The sequence below is a fragment of the Lactuca virosa genome, chromosome 4 (genome assembly GCF_052849685.1).
Source record: "Lactuca virosa cultivar CGN04683 chromosome 4, Lactuca_virosa_CGN04683_v6, whole genome shotgun sequence".
NCBI lineage: Eukaryota > Viridiplantae > Streptophyta > Magnoliopsida > Asterales > Asteraceae > Lactuca > Lactuca virosa.
The window spans coordinates 23,880,625-23,900,929 of record NC_136429.1 but is presented as its reverse complement, the minus strand read 5'-3'; the positions used below and the strand labels follow the sequence as shown (position 1 = coordinate 23,900,929).

The 20,305-nt window shown below is 32.9% G+C and overlaps 3 protein-coding genes across 3 annotated transcripts; all 3 read right to left on the bottom strand.

The window, feature by feature from the left end:
• Window positions 1–5,361: 5,361 nt before the first annotated feature.
• Window positions 5,362–6,541, bottom strand: LOC145109732 (putative inactive receptor kinase At1g48480). Its single transcript, XM_079046904.1, has 2 exons — window positions 6,206–6,541; window positions 5,362–6,006 (listed from the first exon to the last, which is right to left on the bottom strand). Exons 1-2 carry the CDS (start codon window positions 6,534–6,536, stop codon window positions 5,423–5,425), a joined length of 915 nt encoding a protein of 304 aa, XP_078903030.1. The 5' UTR covers window positions 6,537–6,541; the 3' UTR covers window positions 5,362–5,422.
• Window positions 6,542–6,750: 209 nt separating this feature from the next.
• Window positions 6,751–7,604, bottom strand: LOC145109641 (uncharacterized). Its single transcript, XM_079046838.1, has one exon. The coding sequence runs from the start codon at window positions 7,339–7,341 to the stop codon at window positions 6,940–6,942; it is 402 nt and encodes a 133-aa protein (XP_078902964.1). The 5' UTR covers window positions 7,342–7,604; the 3' UTR covers window positions 6,751–6,939.
• A 2,289-nt stretch (window positions 7,605–9,893) lies between these two features.
• LOC145103703 (putative peroxygenase 4) lies at window positions 9,894–11,712 on the bottom strand. Its single transcript, XM_079040987.1, has 7 exons — window positions 11,457–11,712; window positions 11,262–11,354; window positions 11,030–11,115; window positions 10,796–10,893; window positions 10,493–10,618; window positions 10,246–10,404; window positions 9,894–10,157 (listed from the first exon to the last, which is right to left on the bottom strand). The coding sequence occupies exons 1-7, from the start codon at window positions 11,479–11,481 to the stop codon at window positions 10,148–10,150; spliced, it is 597 nt and encodes a 198-aa protein (XP_078897113.1). The 5' UTR covers window positions 11,482–11,712; the 3' UTR covers window positions 9,894–10,147.
• Between the last annotated feature and the right edge of the window lie 8,593 nt (window positions 11,713–20,305).

The following is a 20,305-nucleotide window of genomic DNA, read 5'->3' as shown; positions in this document are numbered from 1 at the left end:
CTAAGTGTTTACCGGTTGTAATTTGAGGACCTAGGCAGTGGTGGACTTTGTGTCAATTCCTTAGGTGAATCCTTAGGAATAAATGAAAAAAAGGATAGTTGATTCTTAGGGTAAATCCTTCAGAAATAAACGAGATAATGGGGATGGGTAATTTGGATTGATTGATGATTGAATATAATAAATATATTATTGTGGGTCGAAAACCCTATATGCTCACCAGGCTCCCAAGCCTGACCCACTCAGTTTTCTTTGCATTACAGGTAAAGGCACAAGAGTATAAGTTGGTTGACTTAACGAGAGATTCCGGATTATAGACCAGTAGTTGTAAATAACTGCTGTAATGTTAAATTGTATTGTTTATGCTTTTTGGTCTGTATCGGAACATGACATACCGATGTTTTATTATTTAATGAAAAGTACATTCTCTTTGAGAAATGTTTTGATAAAGTTTTATCATATTTTGTTTGGGAACAAATTCCACAACAGTTTTCTTTAAAAGATTACTCTGATTTTAAAACAAAGCATAAACAAATCGGTCTTTTCTGGCCGTGAAATTGGGGATGTCACAGTTGATGATGAAGAAGTAGCGGAAACCGATTGCGTCTTACGAAGCTTGGCTTGCTTCCTTAACCTCTTTGCAGTCTTCTCTATCACCGAGTCGATTGGCAGTGGTGTACCTGTACGGAAAGATCTAGGCATAAACAATTAGTAACACCGTGTCCCCGGCAACGGCGCCAATTTGTTAGGCGTGTCAAACCCAACAAATAAAGGGGTGCGATATACTCCAAAAGAACACTACTATATTGCACTAAGGTAGTACAAGGAAAAGTAGGGTCAATCCACAGAGACGGGACAATCAGTCTATACCTCTTTGCGCTAGGTACTTTGGTCACCAACAATAAAGAGGGGGGGGGGGGGTTAAATGCAATGATTAGAACAAATAATTAAAGACACAAGCAATCAATTAAATGAGTGAATTAAATTAAGAAATTGTAAGGGCTCCAACTCTATGTATGACAACTTAGCAATGCGATTCAAAGATGACTAGATACTTGCTCAATTCTATCTAAGTTGGTACTTGAAAGTCTTAACAAGCTCTAACATTTCCCATTCACTACATTAATTAACCAAAACAAGCTCTTTGATTAACCCTAACCTTACTAACCTAATCTAAGTAGGCTCTTAGAATTAGATCAAAAGATTGCATTAAACTTTATGTGAATGTTCCCAACAACACCCAATACTCCTCACAAGCTCGGGAGTGTAAGAGTGTGTGAATAAGATTTACACTAAATTCATTCAATGGAAATCATTTTGATGCTTGTTACTTAGTCCAATTCACAAAACAATTACGGATTTTGCAATTAGATAACTTGAATGACCTAACCCTAATTCAAATGGCCAATAAGAATCACAATTAGAATCAAACATTTGATTAAAGCAAAATCAAATTCACTAGATAGAAATTAAAAGCAAACATCAAGTCATATGATTAAAATCATAACTCAAGAAGTCAAAACATAAGGTTGGAGAAACTAGGGTTCTAGCCACACATGGCTAGAACAAGATCACAAGTCGAAAAGATGGAAATAGTACGCAATTACAACTTACAAATAAGAGAAATAATATTTCCAAATGATAAATGATCAAATCCTTGCAAAAGCCTTCGAATTCCTCTCACCAATAGTGCTCTGATATCATGCGTAAGTGTCAAAATGACCCAATTTCCGTAAAATGAAAAATAGGTAAAGCTGCCAAAAGTTAGTTTTAGGGTCGAAGACGCCCCGTGTCAAAATAGAGTAAATCAACACGGGTCGTGTTGAGTGGAAAGTAGCACTCAATCCTCGATTCTGCTTCCAAAGTACAATGCTCAAAATTGCTTAGTTGGGCCAACACGTTCCGTGTCAAAATGGGCTAAACTGACACGGGTCGTGTTTAGTGTGGTCAACAACTTCTTTTCTGGTCAAACACGACCTGTTCTCTATTTTCAGTGTAAATCCAACACGCCCCGTGTACTCCTCTGCCTCCGAATCCAAACCTGATTTTTCTAACTTTTCCGTTTTGCGCCCGATCATCCCGAAATCTTCACCCATGCTTCCCGACACCTCCTAAAGCGCGTTCTAACCTCCGGTTTACCTGAAAAGAACATGAAAGCGTGCAAATAAGGTTGTTCTAGAGACCAACATGGATTAGATGCAATGCAAGAAAAATGAAGAACAACTATGCTAAATAGATGCATAAAAGGGACTAAAAGGTGTGCAAAAAGGTGCACAAAATGCACCTAACACCCCCGAAAATATTATAACATTTCGAAAACATTATACTAACAACTTAAAAACATAGTATTTTATTGAATTTTAGAAGCTCAAAATCTCTATTATTATTTATTATATTTATATAATTAATATATATTAATGTAAATAATATATTATCGGGGCCCCCATTGGGAGTAGGGATGCAAGTTTGACCCGTGGGTTCAGGGTTAACCTTACCTCCGTACTCACCCCCGAAATTAAACGAGATTAACCTTACCTCGGCCCTTACCCCCGAGTTTTAAAGAAATATCCTCATATAGGATCGAGGTCCCACGGGTTCAGAGTCACATTAGATTTTTTGACATCCCTACAAATTGATAACAATATATTGCAACTATTCAGTTATAGAATATCAAATTAAAAAAAATCAAATAGGTATTTTTTAATGTATATAAAAATAACATAATAAGTTATTTTAAACATCGGTGAAATATATATATATATATATATATATATATATATATATATATATATATATTTATTTGAATATTTCCCACAAAGTATCTTTTTGGATTAATACTATTAATTAAGCGTTAATTATATAGATAACAAAAGTTCTATTTTAATTAACTTCTATTGATAAAATTTTAACAAAATTGTTTAAATCTTGCAAAAAAATTAATTTAAATAGTTAACATGAAATTGTTTAAATCTTATGAAAAATTAAATTTATTAATTCATATGTCCAAATATCACTGTAGAATAAGGACTACATCGGAATGTAAAAAGGTGCAATGTGAGATGTCACATTGCGAATTATTATGTCTACTCTATTGCCTGTTTCTATAACGATTCAACACAAAAATAAATAGTTCGAAACTACCTTCCCAACCAAATGGTCACTTTTCCAAATCTTGAACAAGCTGATCATTTTGGATTATGAGTTCGTTCCCAATAATCATTTTATAAGAGAGGTGATATTAACACTTATTTTTTGATTCATTCGCTAAAAATATTTAAATTTTTATATGTTTCATTTTAATCAAAATGAGATTATCGTGATATGAAAGTATAAAAGTCAATTTAAAATAAATAAATAAATATATGGATAAAAAACAGAGAAAATACTTCTTGTAAATATCCCCAACGATTGGTGCTGTTTGTTTTTTCTGAGACAATATGTCTGCAGTCTGCGGACCACATCTGTAGACCTCTGCAGTAGAAGAGGTGGACCAAACGTCAGCAGTCTGAAAAAAGAAGACTGTTTGTTTTTTTAACATCTGCAGGCTACTAAAATAAACTGAAATCTAAATAAACTGATTTTTTTAAACTTCGAAGTGATTTTTTAATATTTTTATGACTTTGTTATAAATAATTAACAAATCTAGATCAACTTTTATGTATTATTGTATAAAAAATAAAAATAAAAATGATATGAATTAACGTATATATTTGATAAAAAACCAACAACTTTGGTTGCAAAGTTATAACTAAACATTATAATTAAGGATCAAAAAATTTGATACAGAAATGGATGGAAATAAACTTCGATTTTTTTAATTAAATCCATTAAAAACGTACCATAAATATTTTCTCGAGAAATTGACGATACTGTATTAAATAATGTTTTACAAAATTTGGCAAAAAAATATAAGAATATATATTATGATTTTTTTTCATATTTATATAAACAACTTCAACGACTATTATTATAATAAATATTTATTTATAAATTTGTCAAAAATATCATTTTTGTATCGTCAAACGTTTTTTTTTAAGTTTTGTAATTTTTTTTTTCAAATTGTTTATCATTAATAAAGTTGGAAAAAATATAAATTAAAAAAAACTTAAAAAAAAAATAAAGATATATGTGTTTTTTTAGGCTAGAAGATGTCTGAAGATGTTAGAAGACTTTGGTCCACATCTACGCCAAGAAGAAGGCGTGCAGACATTTTTAGGTCTGCAGTCTTCAAAAAAACAAACAGTCTGCGAAGGCTAATGTCTGCGCGTGGTCTGCGCGGCGCAGACAGAAGAGGCTACGCAGATCTGCAGACAAAAAACAAACACCACCTAACTTCTTATCATAATAAAACCTTTTTAACATTATTTTTTTTTGTAAATTTTAAATTACGATAGCCACATGAAAATTAAAATAATGTTTAACTATCTTATTTATAATTAAATATTCCAGACCTAACATGAACATGACCACTTGGGTCTTGAATTTATTGTGGGGGAAATATATATATATATATATATATATATATATATATATATATATATATATATATATATATATATATATATATTTTATTGTAATAAAAAAACTATATTATTTTTTATGATATGAATACTTTTATTGACAAAAAAAATACAATATTCAGTTGCTTTCCTGTAATTACTAAAAAGATTTTCTATTTTTTAAAATTTTAATTTGTATATCTACAAATATTTTTATTAAACTACGATAAAACTTTTATTTATTTATTTATTTATTATCCTGAGTCTTAAAGGAGGAACTCATGGTTACCACCAAAATGATTTTCAAGAAAAAAAAAAGCCTTTCATGTATGTCTTAACTTTTGATCCGATCCTAATATAAAACATCTGGTAAATTTTCGTAGTTATTATATCTAATCATTTGACCAATTATATCTAAGTCAAACATCATATGAATAAAATTCTCCATAAAATAATTGACAGCACCCATACAAAAAATAAACTAATGGAGTAATGGTTTATACCTAATACTCATGATTAAAACATAATATACAAACCCAAAAGTCAAAGAGGGATACCCATTACCCAAGTCCAATTACCCTTTGGGTTAATTTTGGGCTGATAAACCGTTTTGGGCTTACATATGCCCACTTTACCAAGATAAGATCTTTATATTTGTATTATTAAACTACTATTTTATGGAGAACATTAAAAATTATCTACGTTGATATAACACTTCTACAACTCACAAAGTATTAATATGTAGAGAAATTAAATATCCTCCTATTTTTCTTCCAGATATCCTCCTACCCATTTGAAATGATGACAAATGTATTAAATTAATGATAATCTTATCAAAATATGACACATGTTATCATTTTACATAAATAGGAAGATAAATAGGAAGAAAAGATAGGATGATATTTAATTTCTCATGTATAAAATTGTTAATTTAAATTTAAAACATTTCGAGATTTTTGGGAGCAATATGTACGGAGACACAAAACCTCATCTATCCGTTTAACGACTACTGAAATTAACGGTCTCTTCTTAGGATTCTCAAAAGTGCAACATATCGCAAGTTCTAACATTTGCACCATTTGCACCCGAATCTTTTCCTTCTTGTACACACGAAGCCTCTCATCAAAAACATCTATCATTTCCTTTTCTTGGAACATCAATCTCACCCATTTCGCAAGGCTAAATCCCTCTTCTTCTCTAACCAAATCCTTACCCGTACAAAGTTCAAGAACCAAAACCCCGAAACTATAAACATCGCGTTGTTGGTTTGCACGTTTGACTACTTCTGGTGCAGAGTATTCAGATGACAACCCCACTTTACTAAATAACTGAGATATTCCAAATTCAGATATCTGGGCAACATAGGATTCATTTAAGAATACATTCGATGATCTTATGTTTCCATGACAAACACCACGACCTCGTCCATGGATATGCTCGATACCACGAGCTACACCATAAGCAACCTTCATTCGAGTTTCCCAATCCAAAACCATATTACCTTTACCTCCTACACCAAAAAGATGAAAAACAAAAATTCAAGTCGTGGTATTCTATTTAGAATCTCTGTTTGTTTAGCTGCATTCTGGACACCAAAAACAAGATTTTGGATGTATTGGCTGCATTTCGTACAATCCAAAATCATATTGTGATCGAACTGAATGCAGCTAAACAGTTTGAGTCACAAAAGAGAAAAGGTTGGGGTTTACCATGTAAAAGAGAATACAAACTACCAAAGGGCATGTAATCATAAACAAGAAGGTGTTCATGCTTTGAAAACATGTATGCTTTAAAAGGCAACAAATTTTCATGAGAAACTTCTCCTAGTTCTTGAAGATTTTCTTTGCTTATTCCATAAACAAATTGTCCTCTCAATCTCTTGACAACCACAACTTCACCAATCTTCAAGAAAACCTTGTAAGTATTTCCTAGATTGCCCTTCCCAATCAACATGGCATCAGAAGACAACAAATCATGCAAATTATACGTTTTGTTGTTTTCTTGAACGAACTCCAGATTATTTTCTCTATCATCAGCCATGCTTATTGTACACAAACTTCAAATTTCTGACAAAAAACGGCGTCTTTTTAAAGAAAATTAAAGAATCTCTCATGTTGACTTTCTTAAATAAAATAGAGTTAGGTGGTTTATATAAAAATTAAGGAATAAAAGAAAAACACACCAAACTATATATGTTAGATGAACATGAACCCACGTTAGGGAATAAAAGGAATAGAAATTCAATAGGTTTTAAATTAATCTGCATTACTTATCCTTTTATACGAAATGAAAATGAAGATGACAATATCTACAGAAAATTAATGAAGCTTAAGAGTTAAAGATCTATCCATATCCATTATAATAACTCCAAAATCAAACCATATTCTCTTCTTGTAATAATAAACAGCAAATTTGGGAGCTTGAATGAAATCCGATAGATCGATCAATCCTTGTTCTTCAATTTCTCAATCCTGGCATTCAACTGTTCAACCGTGACGATCATATGAGTGACGGAGTACAACAACCAGTAAAAAACCAAAGCGGAGATGATCAACAAAACGTTACGCTGGCTCTTCATGAAAGATTTCTGTTGATGCAATTGCTCTGTTGGGGTACAGCTGGAATCAGGCGATTCACAAAGCTGTCTGTAGTTTTCGTATTTGTAGTAGATATCCATGAACAGAAACACGGAAAATGGGACGACGGAGAAGAATGGTTTCAGGAGGCTGTGGATGACGTGGACCAACCCTTTTCGGAGCGGACCAAGACCTGGCATGGTGAGAAGAAGGACCATGATTGCTTCTGCGCCTGTAGCGTACCCTAGCACCACCCATTCTAACGCCATTGTTGATTGATATTGTGTGAAAAACGAACGAAAAGAACGAACAAACCCTAGATCTGGTGTGTGTTTGATTGGTTATCGAGAAGAAGAAAGAAGAAGAAGAAAAGGAGAAGGCATTTTAGTGGATGGTGGTTGGTTATTGGTTTTACGGGAGCTTCTGGTGAACACGTGGCGTTTTGCTAGCGAATTAAGGAAAATCTAATAAGGGAAATTGTTTGCGAGAATAAATCAGGAATTAAATATTTTCTGTTTTCCTTCGTTCTAAAAACCAAATACCCCTTCAGTTTTCTTTTTCTTTCTAAAGAGCAAACATTTATAAATCACATATATGGGAGTTCAAAATTCCACAAGATTTATTCAAAGGTATTATAAGAACACTGGCGACACAAACCAACAAAAGGCAATGAACCGGATAGGGATAATAACTTACCAGGGTAATCATTTTTGTCGTTTTGTTTACGTTTAGGTAACTTCTTTATTTTTGTACATATTTGACCATTTAACTTGTTATATGTGTTTACATATTGCCATTGTCACCAGCTATAACAGGTGACAATGATAATATGTGAACAAATTAACAAGTTAAATTGTTAAATGTGTACAAAAAAAGAAAGTTGTCTAAATGTGTACAAAACGGAAAGTTAATTACCTTGATAAGTCATTTTTTCCACTTTTAATAGCGATTTTATTTTTCATATTTGTTTGTATTATTTTTTTAAACGTTATTTTTAAAATATCCATAATTTCTTAAATATTAATCAATTTTAAACTTTACTTTTTAATTAATAAATATGTTTTTGTTTTGAAAAATATTTTATATAACCTCTTATAAATTTTTTCTTTTGTTTTGAAGCATATACAATATTTTTAAATATTTTTAAAGTAAATAGTATCTAATAATAAAATTAAATAAATTAAATATGTAACAATAAGTATGAAAGGTCTTTTAAAAAAATAAAAAGAAAATATTACTTAGCAAATAAAAAAACAAAAAAATCTATATAATGTAAATGTTTTAAAATTAAAACTTTTTAATACTTTTTAATTGGAAGTTTATAAGCGTTTAATTTTTTTTTAATATAACGTTTTAAACTAGTATTCAACGAAAGTATTTTAAAATGTTATAAAAAATATTAAATTGGCATACAAAATTTGTAAAACACTTTAAAAATATTGTAAAAGAAAGTTTAGAAATAAATGTACTAAAGTTTTAAAAAAATTGTATGAAAATGTAAAAAAAAAACAAGTTAAAAACTTGTAAGAAAAATTTAAAACATTTATAAAATATTTGGTTTAAAAGTACTTGTAACAAAATTATATGAAAGTATAAAAAAAATATAAAAAAAATTATAAGCAAGGTTTAAAACATTGTATTAGAAAAACCTATAGGAAAAAAATATCATAAAAATGTTGTAAGAAATTATAAAAAATCTTAAGAATTTATATAAACAAATTGTTCACATTTAGACAGCTTTCTTTTTTTGTACACATTTGATCATGTAACTTGTTAAATGTATTCACATATTACCATTGTTACCCGCTATAGCAAGTAATAATGGTAATATGTGAACACATTTAACAAGTTAAATGATCAAATAAATACAAAAAAAATTTAGTTACCTAAATATGAACAAGACGAAAAGATAGTTACCCTCGCAAGTCATTTTCCCAAAAATTTTTAGAAAAAGTGATGTTATACCGACATTACATGGAGGTTTGGAGGGAATGAAGGGATAAAATCATAAAATCGCTCCACCCTAAGGAATGATTCACCACACAGACTAATTTTATATTTCAGTAGTTTATATTATGAACTCCGCAACAACCCTTTATTTGATTTTAGTCTCTCATGGTCATTTAATAACAATTTATATATTTAGTTATTTACCGAAGGTGGCAACAACCCCCGATTTGATTTGTCTTACAGTCATTTAATAAGTTACAGATCGGTTCCTGAAGAATTAAATATCCTTAAAGATTCAGGACGAGTTAGATCTCTTATCGTTATTATAAATTTTTATCCTCATGATAAATTATATAAATAAATATCCTCAAATATATAGAATATACAATAAAAAAAATTAGGTTGTATAACCATTTTGTCCCCACCATAAGTTATATAATTTATATATGTAGTTATTTATTAAGGGTGGTTTAAGGATATTTTTTTTGTAGGTGAATAGTTGAGGGCTGGTTATTTTAAGACGATTATATCCCAAGACACTTGTTTAAAAAGAAACCTTTAAAAAGGCCTTTTTCTCCCCCATCAATGAGAATCTTAGAAAGACTTCCTCAAATCATAAAACACTTTTCATAAATCCTCGATGGAGTTCCTCAAATAGTAAAATCTTAGACATGCTAATAGGCAAAATCTATTTCTTACAAAACACAAACATAATATTTCAACTGTAACAATTTATATTTATCATATAAAATGATGGTTAAAGGTTCAAGCATATCATTAGAGAAAACTATGATATACATTCATATCGTTGTGATCCAACTAAAAACAAATAAAAAAATTACAACAAACAGAAACTGACGACACACAAATCTGACATAAACCCAACACCAAAAAACAGGTTTGGGTAAAAGATTTTAACTGGTTTAAATACACCAAAAAACAGAAACTGACGACACACAAATCTGACATAAACACAACACTATAACTTTAAGATCAAGCTCTTTCAATCTATTTAATGTTTACAAGGTCTATAAGATAATGAAAATTCAAATAAAATTATTACTTACACAATTCAATGTTCTTCCCATACATAAAATTCACACACCATCTTCACCCTTCACTTCTTTACTTATCACTGCAAAACGAAAAAACAAAAACAAAAAAACCCTAAATAATCCTTCATCATCTTCAACATAATCTTATAAAACAGTAAAGAGTTTTACATGTGTTTCTTCTTGGACGCTTTAGCCTTTTCCTTTTCTTCCTCCATTTTATGGAACAAGCTTCCATCATAAACACCTCTAACCACATCTTTCTTCAATAATCCTTTCTCATCCTTACCCAGATAATACAAGATCTTCCATTCTGTAAACCCTCCAATCCTGCAACAAATTTGAATACCATTTTGTATAAAAAAAAAAAAAAAACCATGATGCAACATGTAAGATTTGAGTATGAGTTGTTAATCACCATCCTCCATAGCCTTTTGGTTCCCTATTTCCTTTGATAAATTCTTTGAGTTCATCTGCTGTCAACCCATCTGAATTCGTTCGTGCATACTTCTCGAATATCTCCTCAAACTTTGAAGGAACAAACCTTAAAACACGTGGCATAAGTGTATCCTTAGATTCAATTCACACATACGTAAAATAAAAATATGTGGGTTAAGTTTGTTTGAAAGATCCAACGGCCAATAATTCATTGAAATCTGCCATTGAAGGGTGAAAGAAGAAGTCATTTTGTGGTATGAAAACTACGTAAAATGACATATACCTTCCATGAGTGTCGTAGACGCCAGAGTCACTGCCATGTTTTGCCATATTTATGTTTTGGATCTCAATCGGGAAGAGTAAATTGGGGAACTTCTTCCCCTGTTTCAACCAAATAAAAAAACCTAGATTTGTGATCCCAATACGGCAATATAATATTGGTTAATTGAAAAAACATTCATAATAAGCTCATAATCATGCAACGAATTGAAAAAGAAAGATAAGATAAGATACATACAGGGCGAGTTTTTCCACTGAGACCCATATTAATGAAGAGAGCAGCGACTGAGGATAGCAGAATTCCACTCCCAATTGCTCGAAACCCTAATCACATCAAATTGAAAAAAATAAAAAACACATTTCTCAAATTAACACAGGAATTGCTGATTGATAGTTTAGGCATACTTCAGAATCATTACAGAAATCAAAATACATGGAAAGAGATTTCGAAGTAAATCGAATGAACCGACCTTGAAAAGTTTCCCAGGGGTAAATCACACCATCGTTGTTACGATCAAAGAAAGCAACGTGCTTTTGCAACACATTTTCGTCGCTCTCGATTGCTGCATTCATTTTTGGACCACAACCGAACTGCTAAACTCCAATTGAACTAGAAACACAAAAAAAATAAAAGAGAAATTAAGATTAACAGCCGTTTATAGTACCTTTAAACGCGGATTCTACAGGCATGGATTGATGCTTTGCGTAATTATTACGCTTAAAGTTAAAGATTACAGAATCTTGTGTGTATGTAAAGATAAAAGTTGTGTGAAGGCAAGATGGAGAATCCAAAGACAGGTTGTGGAGGGTTTTATAATGAGGTTTTGTAAAGAAGAGGTGAAATTGGATTTTTCACTTTTCTTGATATGGAGTTAGCGCAAAGGACACATGTCGGACTGTTGTAGTCACTTACGGCCTTTTGATTCCGGGTGGAGCCATGCAATTGGTTTCTTGTTGATTCAGAAGTAGGTCGGTTTCGGTATATTCCCATTTAAGACAGGGAGAAACAAAATGAGGAGTTTTTACTTTTACACGACGGATGGCACTGGCAGTTACAGCCGAATGGTATACGTATCATTAAGGGTACTGTGGCCGGGTGGCAAGGCCATCACGGCCGTCCACAGCAACACCTCTCCAACAATTGGAAAGAAAAAGAAGAATTCGTATCCGAAAATCCTTTGATAAAAAGATAATGTCTTTGTCAATCTATTAAAAACCACTTTCACATTTCACAATATGAGGTTAGAAAAATCAAGTTCAACCATATTTACACATAACTCAAAACACACATTCAAATAGATATAAGAGTAATTCGAGGTAAACGATGACAATATGAGGTTAAAAAAACCAAGTTCAACCATAGATAAGAGTAACAGCTTCGAGGTAATCGATGAGGAGCTGAAACAATATAAAAAATCCCAACTTAACCCTAAACATTAATGCGAGATGCATAATTCTCGAAAATGATTTTCTAAGTAATTTTCTTATTATTTTAACCTTTCTTTTCTATGTTTAATTTTCTCTTTTTGTATTTTTATTTTGAGTTATATAATATTTTAGTTTAATGAAAATCTAATGCTTTTATTTCCTTTAGTTAATTAAAAAATATAATTCACTTATTTAAAAAATAAAAAATAAATTATTTTGTTGGTGTGGTGTGGTGGGTATGTGCAAAAAATAATGTGATAATGGTGATGACTTGAGAAGTGGTCACGTTGTGAGTATATCTTAGTGAGTATATTTTATGGTCTTAGGATATAAACGGATGTGGTTAATAATATCTTTTAGGTTTTTACTATTTTTAGGGAAGATAAAAAAAAATGTTATGAAAAAAATGATTTTATAACAACACTTTTGGTATTTTGAGACGTAGGAAGAGAAAACTAAATATCTTCATACATTTTGTTTCTATTCATCTTTCTATTCATATAAACTAATAATACGTGAAATCTATTAATTTTCTTTCTTAATATTTTCTCTTGATTTTGACATTTGTCTTAATCTAATAAGTAGGAAGTGTAACACCTACTTTTCAGGTGTGAATTATTAAAATTGAAGAATTGTGCAAGTTAATTTGAGTATTCGAAAATTATGAAAATCACGCTGAGATTAGACTTGACTCGCGTCACGATGGGCGTGCTACCTGTAGCGTCGTGAAGGCCAGGTTTAGCGACATGAAGCTGTCAGGGCCCAAAACCTTAGATCTCGGGCTTTGAGCCCTATTTAAAGGATGTGATGTCTAGGATTTGCTCCACCCTCAGTCTCCATAACACTCAGAGCACTTACATCAAACCTTAGCCTCCCTTTTTGATATTTGAGCTTATCATGCTTGTTTATGCACCTTGAAGGAGAAGAATGTGTATTTGGTGAAGCAATGAAGAAAGAAACAAGTTAGATTCGACCTTTTGAACACCTTCTGGACCATTGTAAGTCTCCAAGGTTGAAGCTTTATGTGTTATTAAGCTTAGATCTATGATTGTATTCATATTTTAGTCCTTTAGTTAATGTTTGGTTGAAGTTTAAAGAACTCCAACCTTAAAGGTTGTGTTTTTGTATCTTCTGGACCTATTGTGGTAAGACGATGAGAAGTTCATCTTGTCATTTGGTCCATACATGAGTTTAAGAGCTTTTTGGTCCCATTTTGACCTAGAATTGGATTTATGATGTTAAGGAGATGCAAATGGATAAAGTTGGAAATGTTATCCATTAAGACTATATTTTTATGAGTTCTAGAGGTTTAGATATTATGTCTTAAAGGATTAAGACATGGATGAAAATTGGCATATCTGCAAAGTTCGCACTATCACCCCGCTCCCGAGTTGAAGCAAAGAAAAGAAGAGAAGAGAAACGAAAGTAAGGAGAGAAAAGAAGAGAAAAGAAAGGAAAACAAATTTGTCTTTTGTGCTCTCGAGTTGGAGAGAAATGGAAGGAAAGTTAAACATTTTATTCTTTCTTTTCAAATCCTCCCAAATCGGAAGGAAAGTTAGGAGGGAAAGTGATCCTTCCATTTCCTTCCACTTCCTTCCTTTAATGAAACTCGGGAGCATCAATCTCTCTTACTTTCCTCTCATTTCCACCAATTTCCTTCCTTTTCTCTCCTTAAGTTGAACTCGGGAGCGGGGTGTATGAGTTCAGTCCTTATAGCACCAACGACTTTCAGGTAGATCGCGACTATTTTGTCGCCTAGCAAGTAGCGCCGCGATACTATGTTGGTCGCGGTGAGATGACGTGGATTGTTGACTTTTTGACCAAATTGGACTTTTGGTCAACTTTGTTGGGACTAGGTCTTAGATGAGCAAAATTGTAAGGACATGAATTTTTCAATCTAACAATTTAGGGATTTATCAGAGTTTTCTAACAAATGTGGAATTCTAAGCTCAAAAAAATTCTACATCCCAGGCTACATTCAGGTTTACAATAAAGTCATAATCATCATTTAAAGCAACAAGGTGTATTAAATATAAAAACTACTTCTAATCCAAATCCTGGTGCTCCTACGTCCTCTCGTAGAATGGTTACCAACTGAACGTGCAACACATGAAAAAATCTACAACATCAGGCCACAGGTTTGATGAGTTATATTTTAATCTATTCTCATGTATTTATACTGTACTACTCTTGTTCTTTCTTTCATTTCTCTTACTCTATCTCACTGCATGCCTTCTCATCAGTTTTCATACTCATCTCATACTCTATCTTCATGTCTTCTCATGTTCACTTCATGCTATATTCATCTTCTATCTCAACCACTTCTGTTTTCATTGTAACGCCCGCAGATCCGGGCTAGTCAGTTAAGACACAATAAGCGGCGAAAATGACTTTTTGATAGAAGGTTATTTGTAATAAATAATCTTAACTAAGTTGTAGTATATGTCACAAGGGTTCCGTACATATAAAGAACGCCAGAATCCGAGTTGTAACGAAGAAGTTATGACTTGTCGAAGTTTCGCGACAAAACCGGCACGACGTTATGTGACGTAAAAAGTGATTTTATGATAAAATGCTCTTTAGCCTTAGCGATCTAAACGAAATTCGTAGTATACGTTAAACCGAGAGCGTGCATAAAAAGAACGTCAAAATCTGACTGCGTATGAGGAAATTATGAATTTTCTAAGATTTGGCATAGTAGTGTACAGCCCGGAGTTCGAATTTTAGATCGAGCGATTTTTAGCCGACACAACCTAAATGAGAATTGAAGATCTCATTAATATGAGTTTAGCGATAAAAAGACAGTCGAAAACGGAGTCCGTATGTAGAAGTTATGAATTCTACACGGTCGTTTAGCAGTGTAATCTTCTCATGCTATTAAATTTATAATCAATCGATAATTCGCCAATGGAGTCTAAACGAAAGTTGTAGAGAATGTTCCCACCTACGCGTGGATATAAAGAATGTTGAAAACGGAGATCGTATGCGAAAGTTACGGGGTTTAGAAGTCGGCAGGGTGCTGCAACGAAATGGGTGATGTGGCGCAATCTGAGCCATTGCTTACTCCGCACCAGATGACGAAACGTGGCACCAACTCGAAGAGTTGGACCAGCTACTCGACTAGTTGGGGGTCCGAAACTCAACGATTTGGGCCAGAAACTCGATGAGTTCACCACTTTTTCATCCTATAAATACCACTCGAGAGTTCCTTCATTTTTCACACTTTTTACCCTTTCTTTCCCTCTCTACCCACTCTCCAAACCTCCCAAAACATCCCCAAAAGCCTATGAAACTTCCCTAGCACTTGAAGAAAGCCTCGGAGTGCCCGGAGGCTCCGATAAAAAGAGTTTTTCGGTTTGAAACTCTGCCCGTGCAGAACCCAGTTTCAAGGAAACCTCTCGGTTTCGTCGAAGCGAAGCGTTGTCCAAGTTGGAATCACCACCATATCAAGTGAATGCATAGTCCCTTCATGAACATTATTTTAATACAAGTATTAATTAAAGTATTAAATATCTTTTAAAGAGTTAAATATCTTTTAAAGAGTTTATGTGTGAATGCATAGTTACTTACACATAGATATGAAATATTTTATATAAATTACGTGCTATGTGTGCATATTATCTGTTTACTTGAGATCTGTGTTGAAGATCTAAACTTCTCTCTTCAGATCTAAACTTTTTCTTTTCAGATCTAAACTTTCTTTTTCAGATCTAAACCGTATATGTATTTTATACTTGAGATCGATGCTGGATGAAAGATTTAAACCTTGTTTTTCAGATCTAGACCTTTTTCTTTAGATCTGAACCGTATATGTAATTTCATTTCAGATCTAAAATTTTTCTTCAAATCTGAACTGTATATGTATTTTATATCTACGAATATGTTGGGTAGAACATGGGTAGATGAAATAGTTGGTTTTGATATTGCCTGAAATACATGTTAAGAGCATATCTGATAAATATATGATGATTTAGGATACAGAGTAGACCTAAATAAATTAAGAGGGATATTGGGTAGTATCTCCTTATGAGTACAAGTGAGATATACACGGAGGGAATAACTTTAAAACTTGTCATTTATCCGAGAGTATGGATTAGACTTAGCTAGTTGTCCTTAGTCCGAGAGTATGGTTAGGACATAGTTACTTGTTTTTAGATCCAGGAGTATGGATCAGTGATATGTGCATATTTAATCATATATTTTGCATAGAATCTTAATACTTTTTGGCTATTTTAATGCGATTATTGAACAAAAGGTGCTTAATTACGTTTGAATTGTATTTTCAGCCTAAAAGACATGCTCGGAAGCAAAAGGAATCAAGACTAGCTATTGGAAGCAATGAAATTGAAGAAAGAAGAAAAAGAGTCAAAATCATGAAGAACTCGGCGAGTCAACTCCTGACTCGACGAGTCACGAAGAACATAGAAGTCCTTGCCGTACACGGATTTTTAATGAAGGACTCGGCGAGTCGGTCCCTGGACTCGACGAGTCAACCCTGTTTCCAGAAATCTACAAATAGGGGCTTTGAGATCGACATCCGGTTTCTCTCATGAACCCTTGGAGGCTAAGCAACGATTGAAAGTGCTGCTAAGGTGCTGGAAACCAGAGAATCAACCCTACATTCGTTTTTGAGGAGAATCAATGCAAATTTAGGTTTAATCTTTACTTAAATCTTTTGTTTGAGCTATGTATGAACCAATTGATTTCGTTTTTGAATTAGTTTCTGCTGCAATCATGAGCTAAGGCTCATATCTTCTGTTTAGGATAGATGATTTTGTGAATATGGTTTGATTTGTGTGGTTAGATTAATTTAATTTGGTGAATATTGTTTTGTTAAGCTTGTTAAAGACCCTTATGTGTTAACAACAACTATTTTATGTTAATTAACCAGTAAATTAACTTGCATGAACATCTCTTAAATGCTAATCTCATATGATTTATGTGAAAACATTGTTATATGCCTAGGAATAGCGAACGTGAAACTAGGGTTAACTAGGGAATAGGTAAGTTAATGTGTGAGCTTGTGTGACAAACCATCAACAAGAGGTTAATTGAACGACCAATTCAATTAGCTACTACAAGTCTTACTAACCCGAATCAATAAACTAGGGAATTAGTTAATTTAACCAACTGGCCATTGATTGAATTGATTTGTTTTCTAAGGATTAGTAATATCGAACGTGAACCTAATCACACTAATCGGTAGCCAATGCTAATTAATCCATTGCACTTGCCATAAAAATCAACCATAGGAACAAATGATTCAAACCTAAGCAGAAGTCTCCTTAATTATTGAATTTAGTTGCGTTTTTGTTTGATTAGCTGTTAATTGCTTAGTTTAAGTGTTAGTTAAGTTTCTAGTCTGGTAAAACTAGAGAAAACCCTTTCCTTTATTATTTGTTTTTAGATAATTCTAGTAGTTATTTTAATTACCGTTCCCTGTGTTCGATACCCTGCTTGCTAGATCTATACCACCGATTGACAGGTACACTGCCTTTTGTGTGTCTAATTTACATTAAAAAGTAGGACTAAAACTAGTTCGTTTCACACACATCAAGTTTTTGGCGCCGTTGCCGGGGAACTGTTCTAAAATTAATTTAATTGCTAGTGTTATCGATCCTTTGTGTAAGATTTATCTTGCACAAAGTTACTGCTTTAATTAAGTTAGTTAATAGGTTTGAGTTTTAGTTTTTAGTTTTTAGGATTTTTCGTTCAAATTTAGACTGTTTTAGCAGTGAATTCGCTGAGTCCCTACGAACCGACTCGATGAGTCCATCGCTGATTGCACACTTTCGTTTTTAGTTCATTTTTGTTCTTTTTACGCGTGTTTTTCTGTTTTGATTGCAGTACGTTTATGACCCGAGGATCAGGCACACCCTTGATCCCACCGCTCGAAAACCCAGAATCCACTCTTAGGAAGGACAAGAACAAACCCGTAGAATCATCTTCAACACCAAAGAAGTCACCATTTAAGAGCCTCAAATAAGCTTTTAGCAAGAAAAAGGGCCATAAAGCTGGAGAATCCAGCAACACGAAGGAAGACACCGAGTACGAAACTGAAGGAGAAGGAAGCGAATCTGAATACGAAGAAGGAAGTGACATAGAAGGCGAACTAGATAACACCATGGCTAATATCGATGAAGTTCCCATGGGTGAATGGAAGAAAAGGATGCGTGATGATACCAACCCAGGACTCGTGCAATCCACGATTCCCGTAACTGCCACCTTTGAACTTAAGGGCCACATACTCGCCCAACTTAAGGAAATCCCATTCTACGGGAAAGATCACGAGGACGCATACAAGCATCTAGACGAGGTCAATGATATAGCCGACTACTTCAATGTTCCTAATGTGGCTCGTGACACCGTATTGCTTCGTATGCTACCAGTAACATTCAAGGGAGCTGCGAAAGATTGGTTGAAATCACTCCCTCCAGGATCCATCTGTCACACCCCCAAACCAAGGATGGCGGAAACGTCCGGGGGTGGAGGACTTCATGTATAGTATCATAACAACAATTTCAATAGTGATCAAAGTAAACATAACCAACATAAATATAATTGAAAAAGTTACATCATTGTATGAATTACATTTTTATGAATCAATTACATTATGTTGGTAAAATATGAAATGTTTGACGCCTTAACGTCCCATCCACAAAAGCACTTGTTTACCTGTTTAGTGATTTCCTGAGAATACAAGTAGTTTTGAAAGAGTGTCAACAATTAAGTTGGTGAGTGCATAAGCTTTTGTATGTAGTTATGAAACCTTTTCTTGTAAAAGTAGTGTTCGTTCCAGAAAATCCAATATTTTCCTTAATGTGTAAATGTAGTCTTAAAACCCAAAGACCGAAATGTACAAGTAATTTGTCATATTTATAGTAAAACAATGCAAGTTTAAATCGACATAAACTCGTTTGATTTTACTGAAATCCCCGTAAATTCTATGTTTGTTAATACCACATGTGAATTATTATAACCATGCTATGACCTAGTTGGCCTGAAACGACGTTCTTCAGGCGTCGGAAATGTTATGACATTTGTCACCCCAGACCTGTCGGTCTAGCTGTTGCATGCAGCTAAGGTGTGGGTTTGTCAGACCCAATATAGATCTATACACAAGTATCACGCTCTCCCTCGAGGAGACTCTGGTTATAATACATGACTTATTTGTAAATTGAATCGAATGTCTCACAGAAGTCATTAACGAATTTACGTGTAGTGTAATGAAAACTTGGTACCGTATGGCCGTACCTTGCTTAATGAAAATATCCTTTGTATAAATGTACCCTTTTTAAATGTATGTGTTATGTAATGTTTCAATAAAGTCATTAACGGAATTACGTGTTATGAAAACTTGGTACCGTATGGCCGTACCTTGCTTAATGAAAATATCCTTTGTATAAATGTACCCTTTTTAAATGTATGTGTTATGTAATATTTCATAAACTATACCTATTATAGTTTATCAACCAAGGGTAGTACGTAGTAATGTATGCAAACTATATTCAAAATAGTTTATTAAATGTTTGAATGTATCGGTTGTACTTTGATTATAATCACTTGTTATTCTTTATATTTTATATGTCCAAATCCATTTGTAAACTGATGTGTGTCTAAATATTAAGATAAAATGTCATATATTGCAATAACATATAATCACATAAAGATATACACCTTGCTCAACATGTTACAAGGTGAAATGAAATTGACAGCAACTTTTTGTTGTATACAGTTTATGTTACTGTTCTTAGAAAATTTATAGAAAAATCATCAAACTAATAAATCCAAATCCGCAAATTCTGAGAGTTTGGAATATGAGTCTAGTTTGTTCGTAAATTTTATCATGATTTTTAGTGATCTCTAACAGAGGTGAAAATGTTCATAATCACAGACTGGTCCGGGTTTGCCTCTGAAATGATAGGCAGTTTTGTAAAAATCACCATAAATTGTAGAAAAATCATATGGAGATGTGCAAGTAGCCATTTTAAAGCTAAGAGTTTGAACTACTTGCACCTGGAACAGTTTTGAAAACTAAAATATTTAAGTTGACCAAAACAGTCCGTGATCGAAGTTCATCTTTTCT

Excerpts from the sequence above, each read along its gene's own strand:
- LOC145109641 (XM_079046838.1), bottom strand. The coding sequence starts at position 7,341 with ATGGCGTTAGAATGGGTGGTGCTAGGGTACGCTACAGGCGCAGAAGCA.
- LOC145109732 (XM_079046904.1), bottom strand. The coding sequence starts at position 6,536 with ATGGCTGATGATAGAGAAAATAATCTGGAGTTCGTTCAAGAAAACAAC. Across the intron at positions 6,007-6,205 it reads TTTGTATTCTCTTTTACATG|GAGGTAAAGGTAATATGGTT; the intron begins GTAAACCCCAAC and ends TTTTTGGTGTAG.
- LOC145103703 (XM_079040987.1), bottom strand. The coding sequence starts at position 11,481 with ATGCCTGTAGAATCCGCGTTTAAAG. Across the intron at positions 11,116-11,261 it reads CCCCTGGGAAACTTTTCAAG|GGTTTCGAGCAATTGGGAGT; the intron begins GTCGGTTCATTC and ends TGATGTGATTAG. Across the intron at positions 10,619-10,795 it reads GTCTACGACACTCATGGAAG|GTTTGTTCCTTCAAAGTTTG; the intron begins GTATATGTCATT and ends ACGTGTTTTAAG.